The following is a 20,229-nucleotide window of genomic DNA, read 5'->3' as shown; positions in this document are numbered from 1 at the left end:
TTTCTATAAATTTAGTTCTTTATTTTAAGATTTCAAAATTCGAATACGATCGTTAACATTGTTAAAATTATTTTGTTAAATTTAAAATCATTACAATGTCATTTTTTAGTTATGTTATTACCAGGTGAGTTTTTTATTATTTCAAAATATTATACCAATAAATTTATTAGAAAAATAAACAATGTTAGCAACTGGACCCGAATTTTGAAATTTATAAAGTAGAGGGACTAAATTCCTAAAAATAAAAATATAAAAATTAAATTTTATATTTATAAAAAAGTACATAAACTTATGACATATTTTAACTCATTTTTATGTCATTTCCCCTTTTTATGGTAAAAGAGAATAAGTTGCTTAGTCAAAAGAACATAACTACTGATGATTGAAGCAAGGGGGTGGGGGGGTTGATAGAATGCATGTTTATAGCTCACATGGAAAGTAGTAACAAACATGAGATTGTGATCTCATTTTTTTTCATCAAGTTTTCTAATTTAGATTTATTGAACGTGGGATGTTATAAGAATTACTTGAAACAAGTTTCGATTTTAAAATGAAATTATTATGAGTTATGATTAAGTTAGAAGAGTTATAAGTCGTTTCGGAATATTTTTTATTTATTTATAAAAGTAGGTTCAAACTTTAATTTTTAGAAAACACGAGTTCTTAATTTTTGATTCTCAACTTGAGGATGTTATATTTTAGATTTATTGAATGTCACGATTTAAAGATGATTATATGAATGGTTAGAATTAAGTTTGGGTTTTGAGATGAGATTCTTATGATAGAAATATTTTTTAAAAATTAAATCACATGAAACTAAAAGTATAAGGACAAAAACGATAATTTCACCAAAACATTGTGAAAAAAGAAGGGTAAACTACATTAGTAGTCATCCAACTATGAAAAGTTACACAAACTAGTCACTCAGCTATTGAATTGTCTTTTTTGGTCATCCATTCGCTATGTAAAAAAGAAAAACCCCAAAATCCAAGATTGTTAGGTGACCAAAAAAATTGAATAGTTGAGTGACCATTTTGTAACTTTTCATGGTTGGTGACTAAAAAAGGAAAAAAAACCATAGCTGGGTGACCATGTTGTAACTACTCATAGTTGAGTGACCAAAAAAGAAAAAAATCATAGTTGGGTGACTATCAGTGTAGTTTACCCAAAACAAATTCTTTATAAAAAAAAAAAAAAAGATCACCATTTTTGAAAGGTCCACTCTCGCGCTTCTTTACTTGCGCAAAAACATAGCTGCTTTTCTTCTTCGTTGTTCGTTAATCATTTGGGTACATCGCCAAAGAATTTCAACTCCAGAGCCACAGATCCTGTTCTTCTTTTTGCTGATATTTTAGATTCTCCAGGTGACCCCATTTTCTTTATTACTTTCTATTTTAATCTTGTTCTTGTTCAAATCATAATCGTTGCGTAACATGAAAATTTTCGATGTGGGTTTTGATTTTCAAGTCAATAATTTACAGCTTTTGACTTATTTTCTTGTGTTGGGGGGGGGGGGAATTGGATTTTGTGGGGTTATTATTTAAGTTCCGATTTTAATGGTTGGGTTGAAATAGAAAGAAGAAAGAAGATTTTGAAAGTTTGATTATTTTTTGTAATATTTATTTTGATCCTTTTGTCATTGAATAGTGAGAAAAATGGTTTAGATTTTAATAAAAATATCAATCTAATTGTTTCCATATACCAATTAATAAGATTTTTTTTATGGATTCAACAATAGGGGGGATAGTGTTTTTTTTTTTTAGTTCTTGGTTGCACCATATGTTACTCGGACTCGGCTGTGACTGTCCCGACACGAGTATGATTAGATTTTCTTATGTTTTTCCGTATATTTGAGGATCTTTAGTGGTCATGTTTATGCATTGGTGTATCGGACACTAATGTCGGACATAAAAAGAATGAAGCCAACAATGGGGGCAGATAGTTTTTCTTTCTAATTCTTATCATAGGTTACTCAGGCTCGGGCTTGAGTGTCCTCAACCTCAACATTGGGGTTCTTTGGAGGTCATGTATCGATATCCGTGTATCGGACACTAATGTCAGGGGTGCTTCAAAAAGAATGAAGCCAACAATGGGAGTAGATAGTTTTTCTTGTAAGTTCTTGGTTACACCGGCATTGTCATAGGTTTACCTAGACTCGGGTTTGAGAGTCCCCGACACGAGTATGATTAGATGTTTTAAAACCATATATTAAGGGATCTTTGGGGGTCATGTCTCCATATCCGTGTATCAAACACTGATGTGGGACAGGGGTACTTCAAGAAGAATGAAGCCAACAATTGGGGTAGATGGTTTTCATTTTAGTTCTTCGTTGCACCGGCATTGTTCATATGTTACTCGACTCAGGTGTGAATATCCCCGACGTGGGTATGATTAGACTTTGTCAAGTTTTTCCATATATTAAGGGATCTTTGAAGGTCGTGTCTCCATATCCATGTACCAAGCACTAATGTCAGACGGGTACTTCAAAAAGAATGAAGAATCTGAGCATCATATATTGTAAACACATATAGATTGATTCATTTGTAGGTATACATTTTTTCATTGAAATTGAAAGAGTTTTTCTAAGAATGTGGATGGTACTTTTTTGGTATAGGTTATGGCACACCCTGAGCCTCAATATGTGCAAAGGGGAAAGGTACCAATGGATCCTCCTCAGAGAAAGCCCCGGATTCTACTTGGTGCTTGCGGATGTGTAGCTGCTGTACAATTTGCAAGTATTTGTCATTGTTTCTGTGAATGGGCAGAAGTAAAAGCCGTTGCGACACCAGCCTCTTTACATTTCATCGATATAGAATCACTTCCTGACAATGTAGACCTTTACACCGACAGGCATGAATGGTCCTGTTGGGAAAAACTAGGTGACAATGTGCTTCACATCGAACTTTATCGATGGGCTGATCTTATGGTCATTGCCCCGTTATCCGCAAACACACTTGCTAAGGTAACGTGATTTGCCCATTTTTTCGATATAATCCCCTTCCTGCATTACCTGTTCATATGCATTTTATGTAGCAGATTGCTGGTGGAATATGTGACAACTTGTTAACATGTATTGTACGAGCTTGGGACTACAGCAAACCAATGTTTATCGCTCCAGGTATGAACACTTTCACATGGAGAAACCCTTTCACGGAAAAACATCTAATGTTGGTCGATGAACTTGGAGTTTCTTTCATCCCCGGCGATGATGCAATGGCAGAACCTACTGAAATCCATTCAACCGTAAGACTATACTTGGAGTCTCGGCCTCTACCAGATTGAAAAGCCGGTCGGTCGATTTTCCAACCTGAATAACAATACTACAATTTTTGTGTGTTGTAAACCATTGATTCTGTGCATTGAGTGCACCTTTTGTTAGCCATTTTTACCATTGATTACTGTACATTTATACCTCCATTTTTTGAGCTTTGCATATCATGAAGAATGGTACTTGAAACATTATTGCTCTTACAAGCTGATGATATTGAGGAGTTAAAGAAACAGTAGCACATTGCTAAAAGCTAAATTTCATGATTTTTTTTATGTGATTGATGTAAATGCTGTGTTGAGTTTGGGGATGAAATTGAAAGGTATTTAAATATGGAGAAAACTAGAAAAATTATCTGTTGTCTCTATATGGTAATTACTAGAAATTAGAGACTTTCAAATGGTTTAGTAATCATTTTGTAATTTTTAAAGTTAAATAACCAAAACATAAATTTACTAATAGTTTAATAATTTAAGTGTAATAAACCCTTCATTTATCAAACAGTAAACACAGATTAGTTTTTGGGCTTAAACTTAAGTAGCAAAGATATATATAATATATATACACACCATTACTTCCGTTTGATATTGATACGTAGCGATACAAATGTGTTTTAGTGTACTATTTTGAGTTAATGATTTTTTAAATATCTTTTATATATTATATATACACACGAATATATTTCAATTACATATAAATATATATATATATGGAAGTCCAATGTTTCTAGATTACTGTAAACCTAATTTTTTTCTTGCGACTCGCATACTTTTAAATGGAGTAAATCATTATTAATTCGCACACAATATCATCTTGACTCAAACCCATGAAGTGAGTTTTAAGGTAAACACCTAGTGCCGCTACGTCAAGGGTTGAGGTTTTGTAAATCTAAATTTTCAATTGTTAAGATTCAGCTAAACTTTGATCAACGAAAACAACCCATAAAAAAATACACAAAATCATAATGGAGGGAGAGAGAAAAATGGCACCAATGACTTGAGTTGAGTAGTTTATTGGTGGATTTTGGCTGTGGAGGCCAACAAATCCCAAAATAATTATTTTTCATGAACTATAAAACAAACATGAAACACACATTAATTGTACCAAATACATGTTAAATCTCAATATTGCCTTGTCTTTTAGTTATGCCATTTATCTTACATTCTCCAAGTCATTTCATAAGATTTGGATTAGAATCAAATTTAATAGGGAATTCTCTCCAATGTTTTTAGAATCAAACCAGTAGTTGAATTGGTTAAGTCACAAATTCATCGGTCCAATTGATTCAATTAAAAAATGGGTTAGTCCATGTTAAATTAAAAAATAGATTGATCCTGTTAAAAATTTCATTTATTTCTACCGTTAAAAACCAGTCCCAATATATCAACACAACATGATTGTCTAATTTTTCTGTCAGCCATGTCAATTTTTATTAGTACAAATGGATAAAATTTTTAACAAAAAAGAACTAATTTGCTCTTTAATCTAAACAAAGATTAATTTACATATTTGTTACTAGGAACAAAATACAATATGACTCCTAATATAGATAGAGACCTTCATGGTACTTTTACCCCTCCCTTATATATATATATATATTTCTTCATTATCTTCATCGCATTTTATTCAAAGTATATCAGTTTGTTGTGAAGATTGCTATGAAATAAATGAAACTAATGATTTCAAAGCATATTTTAGGCAAAACAACCAGGATCCATCTTTAATTCTATATAGGATGAGGTCCATATATGAGTTTTTCGACAAGTACCGGTTCTCTATAAAAGCATGCATCTTACCGGCAATTCCGACCTAAAACTAAGTAGGGTCAGTCATTGATTCTTACCAAGTAACGGAATATTAACATATTTTTCTTTGTCCGTATTTGACTATCACATCATATCGGGAAAAGGGTTGCGGCAGGTGAACCTGTATTTGAAGTACTGGTGGACACCGAAAGGGTTGGTGTAGGACCTGGAGCGGCCAAGGGTGACGAAGATGCAGGGGTTGGGATGCTAGCATTTTCGTAAGGTGCATGCATGTTGATCTTTATCCTGCATTGCCATGAATTGCTAATGTCATTATTTCGACGTCTACGATAGTCCACTACGGTACTTAACTATAGTCCACTACTTGCATTTGCGTGGGACACGAACACGATGTTGGTCTGTTTAAAGATCAATCCGTGTTGAACTATACTTTTCAATAAAAGTAAAAGAAACAGTTAAAGTACCATAAAGGCACTTATAGCAAAAGTCTGATTGCATTGTGCCCCAATATAATTAAAAAACTGGACAAATTAGTCCTATGTTAGATGAAAGAACAAATTGGTCTTGTTTGTTAAAAATTATATCCCCTTGTATGGTTAGAAACTAGCGTAGCTGACAGAATTACCAAATAGTGACACATGATATGTCACGTGTAACTCATGCTAACGTATGAGGACTAGTGGCTTTAACATTAAAAATAGATTTTTTTTTAACACAAGGCTTAATTTGCTCCTTAATATAATAATATATAGGGACTAATTTATCTATTTTTTAAGTAGAGAGATCAAAAAGCAATCCGACTCCTAATATAAAGACCTCTATGGTAATTTTACCTACAAGATACAATACCAAATGAACATGGAGAAACGGTGAAAATTTTACCTGTTGTGGATATTAACATACTCATCCGTCTCATCTAATATCTCCTCCTGTCATAAGCAAGCATAGCGAAAGAAATTAGCACGTAAATACTATAAACCATACCGCTAGTCTTTCAGGCCACTAAGAGAGGATATGATATGTATTATTTACTTGAAGAAGTTCTTCGATAACATCCTCCATGGTAATAACACCGACTACCTCTTCATTTGATGGGAATTCAGGAATAGGAAAATTTTCTATGTCCAATATGCAATACGAACAACCTCTGTGTCGCTTCTTAAAGGCAGGAGTAGCTGGTGGGCTCTTCTTTGTCAGCTGACCTCCGTCATTGTTAGCCACAGGTGTATGAACATCTTGCGAGTCCAAATTAAGCCCCGATTTCTGGGCACTTACACCAATCTTACGATCATCTGGAAATGAAGACAGGTTATATTACTACAGAAAGACCACATTAGGCAACTTAATTCCGTAAGGAATCAATCATGACAAACACTTACATGCTCACCTTTTCTTGACATCTCGGGTTCGCCTCTTCGCTTCTTACAGCTATCCTTAAACTCGAGATGTTCTTTGCTCTTATTAAGATCCTTATATACCACGGCGATATGGCTGTGACCTTTTTGGAATTCATTAAGAATATCATATAGTGGCATGTCAACTGATACCCTGTAGGGTGAATAAGAAGCAAAGAAGAATGTGTTAAGCTCAGTCCTCGCAGTAGGGGAAACAGGAAAGCAAAATAAACTGACTGAATTTTAAGCCGATTTTGGATAACCCCAAAGAGGACATATATCCATTGCTAACTAAAAAAGTTTACAGTATGGCAAAAATGAGGAGATTCTATACCGGGGGATTTTTCTTATGATTATTTTTCTCAACGGAACCGGACCTTCTGAATCAATTGTTAAAAGATTTTTAACCTGCATGTTTCAAGCCAGACCAAGGAGATGAATCTATAATTAAAGATAGAAAAACAGAAAAAGGAATTAAAGTAAAGCCATGCCGCAGATGATAATATACAATGAAAAGTTATAAAATGGTCACCCAACTATTCAACTTCTTCTTTGTTAGTCACTCAACTTTTCGAATTTTTCTTTTTTCGATCACCAGCCATTAAATTACTAACAAAAATAACTTGACAGCTTTTAAAATTGACATGATAGCAACTTTAACCCTCAACATTTATACATTATTCAATTTAGTCTTGATTCCGAAAAAATTAACCCTCAACAGTTACACATTGTATAATTTGATTTTTTTTCAGTTTTACTTTTATTTGCGACATTGAGGGTTAATTTTAAAAGAATGAGAAAAAAATCATAATTATTATTTTGGATTTTGGGTGTTTCCATTTTGGCTATATTTCCGATCAAATTTAGTTGATAGATTTGTTTTCTTTTAGCTTTTTAGTTGAAAGGGTCACAAAGAAAAAAAGGACCAATTTACACAATGTATAAACATTAGGAGTTAAATTTTTTAGAAAGCCTAAATAAACACAATGTATAAATGTTACGGCTAAAGTTGCTATTAGCCCATTTTTAAAAGCTGCCACATCATCTTCCCATCAGTCATTTATGACCAGAAAAGATAAAATCAAACAGTTGAGAGACTTTTCATAATTGACACTATAAGAAACAATAAGCTTATGCAGAGAAAGGACCTTACCAGAACAAGCCCGATTATATTTTGCGGGTTTCCATAATAAACTGGAACTCTGCTATGACCCATTGTCATTACTTTATTCAACGTTTCCCTGAAATACAACGATAAAGAGACCAGAAAAAAACATGAGAAAACATACGAGTAGTAAAATCCTACGGTTGCAACACACTAGAATCCACAAACCCACAAATCAAGACTTGTATCCAGATCAAGAGAAAATGCATTCGATATCGGCGTCATAGCAACTTTAGCAGTCTTTTCAGTCATTTCAAGTGCCCCGGCAATGATAGTTGTCTCATCATGAGTTAGATCCCCACCTTTCCCAGCCTAAAAAAAGCATAATATGTGCTGACAGATAAAGAAAATCTAAGGAATGCATGAAACCATTAAGCGTAAGCCGCAATGTCAAACACGAATGTGACAAGGTCCTAAACTTTGAAATTTAAAACCTTCCAAGTTGAATCCGATACCTCATTGCCATGAAAATCCACGAATGTCTTTAGTTCTGCTCTTCGTAGGAGGGCAGCATGTCCCTTACCCAACATCCAGTCCAAAACCTGAAAGTACACGGCATTTATAAACTAAACATAATATGTAAAACCAATTTCAACTATGTCTAAGAACAGCTTTTAGGCAGTACTTGGTTGTCTGGTACGGAAAAAGACCATTATTCAAGACGAAATAACAGAGGATTCATATAGCACGGTACCTTGCTGATTGGATAAGAAATCGGTAAGAAAAGAAAAAGAAGAACGCGGACAAAAGGTGCCATTGCCGCTCCAACTTTCAAGCCATAACGGGTGCATACGGCTTGTGGCAATATCTGCAGTTAGATGAACAAACATGGGGAGAGTTCTAGTGTGAGTTACTTAAAATTACTGAATTCCTAATAATGTAAATTAATGAAATTCTTGCAAAACTACTGAATCTCTTACAAAATACTATTGAGCTCGTAAGAAACTCATTTTAAGGTGCATTTTGTAGAATTTTCCACAAACATGTATTGAAAACAATACTGCAAATTCCTCGAAAAGACAGCTAGTTCAATATGTTAACAACCAAGCTCTCCAAGCATGAAGATAATACTAGAATTACTAAAATTACGGAATTTGTTCTAATAGTGTAATGTTTCCATTAAATTACGAAATTTCTTACAAAATACTATTGACTCGTAAGAAACTCATTTTAAGGTGCATTTTGTAGAATTTTCCACAAACATGTATTGAAAACAAAACTGCAAATTCCTCGAAAAGACAGCTAGTTCAATATGTTAACAACCAACCTCTCCAAGCATGAAGATAATACTAGAATTACTAAAATTACCGAATTTGTTCTAATAGTGTAATGTTTCCTTTAAATTACTAAATTTCTTACAAAATTATTGAATCTCTTATAACCAGATAATACTGAATCTCTTACAAAATTCTCTTGAGCTCGTAAGAAACTCATTTTAAGGGGCTTTTTTCTAGAATTTTCAACAAACATGTATTAAAAACAATATTGCAAATTCCTTGAAATGATGGCTAAGTTCAACATGTTAACAACAAACCTCTCCAAACATGAGGATCAGAGTGACTGATACCAAAATTGCAGCCCATGGAGGCACAAGCTTGTCCAAAAAAATGGGAAGAGCCTACATGGAAGGAAAGGAGTTAAGCTAACAACCAATAACATTGAAGAAAGAAAATGATAACAACGGTTTCATGTAGTAATAACCTCCATTGCCAAAGAGTTTCCAATCAATAGAGTACATAGCAGAAGGTGCTGGTTTTTCACCACAGGAAATATCTTTGCTGCCAGAAAAGAAACCAAAACAAAAAAACTCTTTATTGCTAAAAGCTTTGTTACCATAAATCGAATCTCTCTAGTGATTCTCAAATTGGTAGCAATGTTTTGAAATAGGGAACACTAATGATCCAAACTAAGGTTCCCACTAACCTATAGTTTATTACAAAGTTATTGAGTAAAACAAATAATTCACAAACTTCAGAATTTATATATTTAGAATTGTGTATTTATATAAACACAAAAACAATACATATAAGTTCAAAAAACCGGTTTAGGTTTCAATAAACCTTATTTCGTTTCTACTAAACAAATCAGAGAAGACTACCCGTAATGAATTACATTTTCATGGAAGTAGAGAATTCTGTTCTAATTCTAGTTCTAGTTTATCGTACCGGACCGATCTGAGTTCCACAAAATTTACAAACTTAAGAATTTATATATGTAGAACTATGTACTTATATAAACACAAAAACAATACATATAAGTTCAAAAAAACAGTTTACATTCCAATAAATCGTATTTCATTCCTACTAAACAAATCAAAGACATTTTATAGAAGTAGCAAATTGCGTTCTAGTTCTAGTTTCTAGAAACCAGAGCGATCCAAGTTCCAGATAACATAAAGATCAGCTCAAATAATCACTAAAACCTCGAGTTGACTCAGCATCAAGCTCTCCATGAAACTAATTATTGCTCTCTTTTTTACTATGAATAATCAAAAGCAAATAGCAAAAGAAACAACCAATGCAGAGTTCAGCAACCAGCCTCTCTCCCCTTTCTACATCCACTACACCGTGCAATCAGCCTAACATACGGTAAAAGAGTGAACGAGACTCGGTTCAAAAACCAAATCAGAGCTCAGCAACCAGCCTAACATACTAGGTAATAAGGCGAAGAGACTCAGTGATTCAACTCAGTTCAACTCTTCAAACATAAATGATATATACTTGAAACCAACTACTAACACAATGAAAAAACAAGGAAATTACAATCAATGATTCATCTAAAAAGAAGAGGTTTTAGAAACAAAGGATACCAGCATGGATACGATCTTGAGGACGGCCAGACATGATGAGGACTTCAAGGTCTACAAGACCCAGAGACATGAGACCCAGTGTTAGACCAGCCATTAACCCAGCAAAACACACTAACCCCACTATGATCAACAAATACAATGAGAATTCAGCACCACAACAAGGCACATCAGAAGCCATTTTCACACCCCGAACTCTGGTTTTTGAGCAGCAAAAAAACAGGATTTTTGGGATTTAGAGAATTTTGATCGGATAACAGAGAAAACAAATGAAATCAGTTCAAGAGTTGGGATTTTGTTTTTGGGGGGGAGGGGGTGATTTTTTAAGAGTTTACTGCTTTGGGGAACCTGAAAAAATGGATGAAAATAGAAAAATAGTTTCAGTACGCGACCAGCACTTACATATATACAGCTTACCTACAGCCTGGCCACTACTTGAATGCGTATCTCTGCAACTTCCATTTTTGTTTTCACATTAAATATATAAAAGAAATCTTTGTCTTTTATTTTGGTTAAATTATTGTTTTAATCCCTGTACCATTTTAATTTGAGGATTTAGTCTTTGTATATTGATTTGATGTAATTTGATTTTTCTATTATAAAAAACCGAACCAGAAATTGAACCGATGAGACGACCATCTTAAAAAAAAACACAGGTTGATAATAATTGTAAAAAGTCATAATGTCAAATTTAACTTTTAACATTTATATTTTTTTCGATTTAGCATTTTTCTTTTTAATTAAATTTTATTATTAATCTTTTAAAAGAGTCAAATCATTTTTTGAGGTAATTAATCAGCATGATAGCCTAAGTATATTTCTTATTGATATGACATTATTTGTCTTATACACTATATCAATAAATTAATTAAAATTTATAAAAATTAAAATTTATAAAATTAAAATAATTATTATAATTTTATAAAATTTTTAAAAAATAGCATGGAGCATATATGAATTACTATGGGTTGAAATATTTCAAAATTTAATATTTTAATTAGTATTTTTATTAGAAAAGTTAATTTATTTTTTAAAATGTTAATGTTAGGTCCTTTTTAATAAATTTACAACCACCGAAAGAAAAGGATGGGATATAATAAATGATCAAATAAAGATATTTTTATGTCGTTGACCATTTTCAAACTATTTAATTTTTTAAAATTTATTTTAGTTATTTTTAATTTTTATATTGTCTCCTAATTTTAAAATTTTAATTTTCATTAAAACAATAATTATTAATTTTATTAAATAATATTATATTATTTCCAAATTTTAACGTTGAAAATATATTATAACATTTGTATTGCGACCATGCCTTGGACATGTAGTTGTTAATGTACATGTTTATGTGGGGGTGTGAGTGTGACCAATATTTTTTAATTTGCATAAAGTTGAAGTGGTCCCAACCAGCTTTGGACTTTTAGCGACCATGCCTTGCCTATTGGTACTATTGGCAAGGTACCATTGGCAAAAGGATAAGCCTTATGCTACTGCCACGTAGGTGAGTTCGATGATTTGAAATTTGTTAAATTGATTATCGAATATATTCTTTTTTTAGAAACTAATCTCTCATTTTTTAGAGTTAAAATTGGTTAAATTAATTAAAAGGTAAACTCATGTTTCTCAATATAAATTCTATGCGTCAGGATCCATGGTGGAATGATGTTTCTTTTTGGCATAAAGATAAATTTAATTTCTAACGTTTGTTCATTTTGTCATATTGATTCTTATTTTTTTGGGTGGTCATTTTGGCCCTTAACCTTTAAATTTTAGTCAAATTAATTGTTTTTTACAAAAAAAAATTATTGAAATGTTAAAATTTTAATAGCATTGATGTGGTCACTGGTATGGCAGTCCACGTATAATTCATAAAAAAATTTTAAAAAAATTACCTATGTTAGCAATAAAATCTATGTAAAATATCACGTGAGCTATCACATCAATATAATTAAAATTTTAACAATTTAGTCATTTTTTTGTAAAAGAAATAACTTGATTAAATTTTAAAGGTCGAGGCCAAAATGACCGCCAAAAAATAATAATGACTAAAATGACAAAATGAGTAAATATCAAGGACTAAATTTATCATTATGTCCTTCCTTTTGTCCTTTTTTGTATTTTAATTGTTGATTTAAAAGAGTCTTACAGTATCCCCGTATAATGAGATCTTTAAATAGGTCACATCTCTTAAACTATATAAAATATTTTGAATTTTTTACGTTTAATTTAATTTTCAATTTATTACATTTTACCAAATAAGTCAAAATTAAATGGTAAACTTAACATTGTCATTAACTTGTTCACATTGATGCCACATGATAACTCGTATATATTTATTGTTAACGTGACATTATTTTTGTTTTATATACATGTATTTATTTTGTTTTATAGACGTTGTCATGTGACATTCATGTCAACAAGTTAACAACTTTAACTTTTATATGTATTGATTTCATTATAGGTTCTTATTATATCTATTCTTTTTATGCAATATTTAGAACTACCCATAACCCTTTTTAACCCTTAAATAGGATAATAATGCGCTTTAGAACACTCGAACCAACATTCTCCTACATTGACAATAATACTAATATCAATTGAATTAACATTCAATTAACAAAAAAACTACATATTTAAATAAAATAAATCCGAACATGAATTATTTATATAATATAAAAGTGAAACCTAAGGCATCAAAATACCAAAAAAATGTAGGAATATTTGCTTTTAATGGGTTTAAAAAAGCAACCTATAAATGTACAACTTTGATGGGAGGACTCTACAATAGTTGTAGGGTGGCAGCCAAGTTGAGTAGCAATTATAAAGAAATAGCCTAGCCTAGCCTTATCTAGCTCTTTTTTCTTTTTTCCAAAATATATTTGAATTTTTACATAAATTTTAATTTTTATAATTTATAGTTTTTAATAAGGTTAAATCATTATTAAGGACTTGAATTTAGCAACTATTTTATAGGAGTTTAAATATTTTTGGACTAAGTTAAGTTTTAAACTTGACAATTGTTATTACATTTGAGTTTGGACTTTTCTTTTTGTAATAGGGTTAGATCATGAATTTGATAATTGTTCCCATGTTGGGGCTTCAACCTTTTTTATCCAAGTTTATCCCTAATATTTCATTGAAAACTTTAACGTTTAGGCCACAATGTGGGAACAATTGTCAAATTCAAGCTTTAATACGAGAACAATTGCTAAAAGGGACTAACTTGAAAAAAAAAATACAGCTTCAATGTAAAAATAGTTGCCTAGCTCAGGTCCCAATATGGAAATAATTATCAAGTTCAGAACCTAACTTGAAATTTTAAACCGGGAATATTACCAAGTTCAAACATTAAATAGTTATTTAATAAAATTTTAGTAACTTCTTTGATTTTAATTTTTTTATTTATTATAATTTTATTTTTAAAAATTTTAAATTTAACTCAAAATATCATATCATCATATATCGAATAAAATACTGATAATCTTAACCTTATTTAATTTTTTAACATTGAAAGAGAAAAAAAAAAGCTAATGTGAGAAAAACCTTCAAAAGTTAGAAGTGAATTTTACAATTCTGTCAAAAATATCATGTAGGTCTCCACTAATCATCCGTATTGAATTCAATTCATTTCAACTTTAGGTGAAATTCATGATTGGATTTGTAACACCCCTTACCCGTATTCGACACCGGAATAGGGTACGAGGCATTACCAGAATACATACACTTATAAACATGTTAAACCGAGTTATAAAATTTAATTCAAATTTAAACTCTTCAAATTTTTAACATGTTTTTATAAATCTTCACGTTATAACTTCAAAATACTATATTTGTAACAAATAGGGCTTCTGAGACCCAATACATACTCATGCAATTCAATACTTTATTTCCATTTCATTTAATTCACGATTCTCATGTTCACGATTCAATTCAAATTCTCAATCCAATATACATTTCAATAGCACAATAATTCATTTAATTCAAATCATATCATTTGCAATTTCCATTTAATTCACGTACAGTTCAATTTCATTAAGTTCAATACTAATACATATTTATTATTTAACTTAACGTCCCATTTTTGCATCATTTTACACTTCAAGCATGAACTTAGTATTTCATTTCCTTTCCACTCCCGTTTCCTATGCATATCACACAAGATATAAACATTACACTCAACCATAGTCGCAAGCTAGTCTTTTTTTTTTAAGACTAACCACATGATAAAACATTTTAATAAAGATTACAAACTTTAAATCTTACCACCCTTTTTTTATCACAAGCATATTTCCATATAGGCATTTACCATCTCAATGCATAATTTTATAAATTTAATGTGGCGTAACCCAGCCACAATTGGCCAAAACCTAAGCATACACACCAAATATGCTAGCCAGATAAACATATAGTATAAGCATTATAAGCATAGATAAGCACCACATTTATTTATGTATCAAACTTACCAACATGAGTTAATTCATAAATCATTTCGACATTGCTACATACCAAATCATATACCAAGTATACCACATACGCATACTATAAAACTTTATTTTCTCACAAGAACTTTAACCATAACTAATAATGCACAATTATAAACATCATTTCTTTTCAATTGTTTATCGATTATAATCGAGCATATGACCAATTATACACAAATCATTCATATGTTCTTTCAATTTTCCTCCTCCTCCTCTCCATTCTACATCTTTAGTACATAACACTATTAGAAATAACATTTTTATAGTTTCACTATTCACTTATATGTATACTTAAAATTATCTCTCCGAGTCAGAGTCACTAAATTATTTTTACCTGGAGCTACAGAGCTCCAAATTAAAAACTGTTAATTTTCCCCAAAACTAGATTCACATATCTTATTACCATAAAATTTTCAGAATTTTTGGTCTTTCCAAATAGTACAGTTTATTCTTTAAAGTTTCTCCTGTTTCACTACTTGACAGTTCTGGCCTCTTTTCACTAAAAATTAATTATCTCATTTTACAGAATTCAGATATTGCTTCCGTTTATTTCTCTTGAAAATAGATTCAGTGAGGATTCTAAACATATAAACTTTATCCCATAATTATTTTTTTAAAATTTTTGACAATTTTCCAAAGTCAGAACAGGGGATTCCAAACTTATTCTGACTCTATCTAACTAAACTTCAAATATCTCAAAATATATAACTCTTTTGCTTGCTATGTTTCTTTTATGTGAAAATAGACTCATTCAGCTTCAATTTCATATATTATTCAGCCTCTAATTCAATTTCCACCATTTTTGGTGATTTTTCAAAGTCACACAACTGTTGCTTTCTAAACTATTTTGTTACTAAATGTACTATTTTATAATTTCACTTTTTCACTTTCAATCACAATTCAATTCAAAATCCACTTTTCAATTTCTAAGTCGATATTCAATTCAATTCCATACCAATATTCATTATTTAATTACACTTAGTTAATTTTTCGATGAACACTTCAAAATAATAACAGATACTCGGTGGATTCAGCACATAGCAACCACCTTATTAATCAATGATGTCCGGTGGAATCAGCACATAGCAACCACCTTATTAATCAATGATGTCCAGTTCACATAGTAGCCTGCACATAGTACTACACACGTGATCGAAACTATCCGGTACGCATAGTAGCTGCACATAGTACTACACATGCGACCTATCATTTCGGTACACGTAGTAGCCTACACATAGTACTACACACGTGACCATCACTTTCACTTTTACATAGTGGCCTACACACAGTATGTGCCACACATGTGATCATTTCTGTCACTTCATTCGTATCCCTTCTTATTCCAAAGGTTCATTCGAGAATTTTTTTACTTTTTCTCACTTTTCTTTTTATCGATCAATTTCAATTTATTGTCTTTCTTGATTTATAACAATACATTTAACTTAAATAACATTCACACTATTCATTCCAGTCCAAAAATATACTTGAAAAAATTACATTTTTGCCCTAAAGTTTCACAAAATTACGATTTTTCCCCTAGGCTCGTAAAATAATTTTTATTCAATTTCCTTGCATTTTAAGCTTAGCCGAACCATTTTATGGCAGTTTCCATTCACAATTATCACTTATTCACACAATTATGACACATTTTATAACTTTTACAAATTAATACTTTTAGACATTTTTATCGGAAATTACTTAGTACAAATCGTTTATCATATTCCAAACATTCATATGCTTCCATAGAACATCAAAATACATGCATATTCTCCATGGGTAAATTTTTAAACATCAACTCTAGCTCAAATAAATGGTAGAAATACGTAAATCATATTACGATAATCTAAAAAACGTAAAAATCGTTAAAAACGGGGCAAGGATGGACTTACTATTGAGCTTGGAGGCTTGAAAACCCTAACCATGGCTTCCCCCTCGCTAAATTCGGCCTTATGGAGAAGATGGGAAAAAATTGGATTTTAATTTTGTTTTTAATTCAGTTAAATAACTAAATGACCAAAATGCCCTTAATGAAAAACCTTGGACACATGTCTAACCATGCCCATTTTTGTCCACAAACTTAACCAATGGTCTAATTACCATATAAAGACCTCCAATTTAAAATTTCATAACAATTGGACACCTCTAACATATAGAACTCAACTTTTGCACTTTTTACAATTTAGTCAAGACTAAATTAAGTGCCCAAACGTCAAAATTTTCGAACAAAATTTTTATGAAATCGTAGACCATAAAAATATAATGAAAATAATTTTTTTCCTCGTCAAAGTTGTGGTCCAGAAACCACTATTCCGACTAGCCCAAAATTCGGGCTGTTACAGGATTATTTTAGATTATTTCACTTTTAGGTTATTTAGGTTATTTTAGGTTCGAATCATTCGGGTTTGGGTTTCGTAATTCAAGTCATCATGGTTTAAATAAATTTGAGTGATGATTACTTCAAGTATTTGTTCAAATTTGACTAACTTTTGAGTTTGGATCAAATTGAATTTAAATCAATTTGAGTTGATCGAACAATTGTTTATGACCAAATCATATTTTAAACTTACATCATAATTGACAAACCTATATCGACCTTATAATATTTGAGCTTATCGACCATATGTGTAACACCCCTAACCCATATCCGCCGCCAGAATAGGTTACGAAGCATTATTAAAAATTTACAGATCAAATATAGACATTTCATATCACTTCACATTCATATAAGAAATCAATTCTATATTAATCATATTGTCCATTATATGAGCCCTCGAGGCCCAAAACATACATTAAAAACAAGTCGGGACTAAATTAGAAACTCAGAGAATTTTTCGTAATCTCAAAATTTTCCCAAAGTGCAAGACACTCACACTCGTGTGGTTAGGGCATGTGGCTCACACGGCCAAGTAACAATCCCGTCTCTTAGGCCATGTGACATTTGAAGTAGGGCATACGGTCGTGTCCCAGCCCATGTCCATGTCCGTGTAACTATCTGACTTGGGTCACACGGCCAAGTCACACACCCGTGTACTAGGTCGTGTGAACATATTAATTTTCATTAATTATGTGCAGGGGTCACATGGCCAAGCCACACACCCATGTGCCAGGCCGCGTGATCAATTCTGAGTATTCTGTTTTGAAATTTTTAAGCTGTAGGGGACACACGGCCATAACACACGACCATGTGCCCGTGTCTTTGCCCGTGTGGACAAAATAAGGCCATTCTCACCCAATTTCACCTTCCACGTACATAAACACTTAAACACATTCACCAACCATTTCAAGACATTTAAAACAAGCCAAACCAAGTCTTATGCATGACGTATCATTATATATATTCATTTATTCAAACTTACTTAATTGACCAAATTCGCATATATGCATATTTTATCAAATATGCTATCTTAATCCATTCATCCATATGATTACCATCATTTAACTATTTCAAACTCACACATCAAACATGTTAAGGCAATATATATACATATCAACATATACCAAACACAAGTTATACCAATGGCTAGTTACAACCAAAACATTTATATGTCAACATTGGATAAGTTAAACTATACATGCCATTATAACCAAAAAGATTTATTTCATATTTGTACCGAAATGGGCTGGTGGATAGTGTGAGTGATCTCCGCCAAGCTTCCAACCCAACGAGCCTCCGATTACTATAGGACAGAGAAAATACAACTAAGTAAGCATTTAATGCTTAGTAAGGTTGTATAACGAGAAATAAACTTACCATCCATTTACATATAAAATAAGCATATAAACACATTCCAAACAACTTGGCCCAAAGCCTAAGCACATAAACTCATCAAACATGCTAGCTATTTATTTCATGTACTTATCAATAACAAGAATAAGCTCATCAATATCAAGTTCCATGTAATTCATATTTATACGGATAATGATTCATTTTGATTTTATATGTTCTCATGTCAGAATTCCATCCGTTGAATTATTTGAAATCTCGATGGATACATGGGTAGTACACACGGAGTGTACACTACTGTAAATCCGTCAATTCATATTCGGGAGTGCTCTTACGAGCACATAAATAGAAAACTCTCTATCAAGCCATATAACAGGAAGCTCATGTGAGCCATGCAACGGGAAGCTTATAAGAGCCTTAATCAAGAAGCTCATGTAAGCCAATAACGGGTAACTCCGAAGAGCCATTAACGGGAAGCTCCGGATAGCTATATATCGAGAAGTTTAAGCGAGCCATATCGGGAAGCTCCGGAGAGCCATTAATTAGGAAACTCATAAAGAGCATTTAATCGAAAAACTCACGAAGAGCCATATATCAGGACACTCATAAGAGTTGTGGTGTGTCTACAACACATGTATAATCACAACCAATCAGGATGCTCCAAAGAGCTATTATCGAGAAGCTCGCACGAACCATATAACGGGAAGCTTGAGAGGGCTTATAAAGGGATGCTCTTTCGAGCTATGGTATGTCCGCAACCTATGTAAGACCACTACCAATTCGGGAACCCTATGTCCAATCGAATTTCATTCATTCAAATGGGACTTAATATTTGTCGGCTATTTACGGATATATGATCAAATTCTATATACATGGACATTACACAATTCACATGCATATCATTCAATTGAAGCATATAATTACACAATTAAGCTACATGAACTTACCTTGACAAGTGTTCGTGAATTATAATATACTAATCCGATACTTTTTCTTTTTCTCGATCCAATTCTGAATTTAATCTATCCGGATCTATACGAGTAAATTTAACTCAATTTAATACAATTTCATACTCAATTCAATCCAATTCACATCTTATGAAAAATTACCATTTTACCCCTATACTTTTATTTAATGACGATTTCTTCCCTAGGCTCGAAAAATAAAATTCATGCAATTTAATCCTTATTCCAAGCCTAGCCGATTTTTACATATAACAATAACAGTCCATGAATTTTACAACTTTTCAATTTAGTGCCTAAATCATTATTTCATCCAAATTTCCTTAACAAAGGTTGTTTATTTATCAACAACCTTTCATTTTCTACCATGAAACTTCATAATTCAACTATATTCATCCATGACAAAACTTCAATACTTTGATAACTTTGTAAATTAATCACCGAAATAGCTAAATTAAGCTTTTACAATCTCAGAAACATAAAAATTACTAAAAATGGGACAAAGAAACATACCTAATTAAGCAAAATAAGTTGGCTTGAGCTCAAGTTCTCATAGCTAGGGTTTCCATGTTTTTAATTTGGGAAAGATGATGATAAATGATGATATATTAGATTTTTATTACTTATCATCTTTAATTATTTCATCTTTCCAATTTCATCCTT

General features: G+C 31.8%; 2 protein-coding genes across 3 annotated transcripts; one reads left to right on the top strand and one right to left on the bottom strand.

The window, feature by feature from the left end:
* Nucleotides 1–122: 122 nt before the first annotated feature.
* LOC105773354 (probable phosphopantothenoylcysteine decarboxylase) lies at nucleotides 123–3,531 on the top strand. Its single transcript, XM_012595148.2, has 3 exons — nucleotides 123–1,364; nucleotides 2,615–2,962; nucleotides 3,037–3,531. The coding sequence occupies exons 2-3, from the start codon at nucleotides 2,618–2,620 to the stop codon at nucleotides 3,280–3,282; spliced, it is 591 nt and encodes a 196-aa protein (XP_012450602.1). The 5' UTR covers nucleotides 123–1,364; nucleotides 2,615–2,617; the 3' UTR covers nucleotides 3,283–3,531.
* Nucleotides 3,532–4,960: 1,429 nt separating this feature from the next.
* On the bottom strand, nucleotides 4,961–10,831 carry LOC105773353 (DUF21 domain-containing protein At1g47330). 2 transcript variants are annotated; one of them, XM_052632343.1, is made up of 13 exons: nucleotides 10,802–10,831; nucleotides 10,403–10,596; nucleotides 9,295–9,371; nucleotides 9,128–9,211; nucleotides 8,288–8,401; nucleotides 8,049–8,135; nucleotides 7,766–7,905; nucleotides 7,582–7,669; nucleotides 6,763–6,836; nucleotides 6,422–6,582; nucleotides 6,067–6,326; nucleotides 5,917–5,963; nucleotides 4,961–5,319 (listed from the first exon to the last, which is right to left on the bottom strand). In XM_052632343.1, the coding sequence occupies exons 2-13, from the start codon at nucleotides 10,578–10,580 to the stop codon at nucleotides 5,163–5,165; spliced, it is 1,467 nt and encodes a 488-aa protein (XP_052488303.1). In that variant the 5' UTR covers nucleotides 10,581–10,596; nucleotides 10,802–10,831; the 3' UTR covers nucleotides 4,961–5,162. The 2 variants fall into 2 exon arrangements, with proteins under 2 accessions (XP_052488303.1, XP_052488304.1); XM_052632344.1 differs by lacking the exons at nucleotides 4,961–5,319; nucleotides 5,917–5,963; nucleotides 10,802–10,831 and having other exon boundaries at nucleotides 6,183–6,326; nucleotides 6,414–6,582; nucleotides 10,403–10,785.
* Between the last annotated feature and the right edge of the window lie 9,398 nt (nucleotides 10,832–20,229).

The sequence above is a fragment of the Gossypium raimondii genome, chromosome 6, assembly GCF_025698545.1.
Source record: "Gossypium raimondii isolate GPD5lz chromosome 6, ASM2569854v1, whole genome shotgun sequence".
Taxonomy (NCBI): domain Eukaryota; kingdom Viridiplantae; phylum Streptophyta; class Magnoliopsida; order Malvales; family Malvaceae; genus Gossypium; species Gossypium raimondii.
The sequence above is the reverse complement of the archived record's forward strand: the minus strand, read 5'-3'. Positions and strand labels throughout refer to the sequence as shown.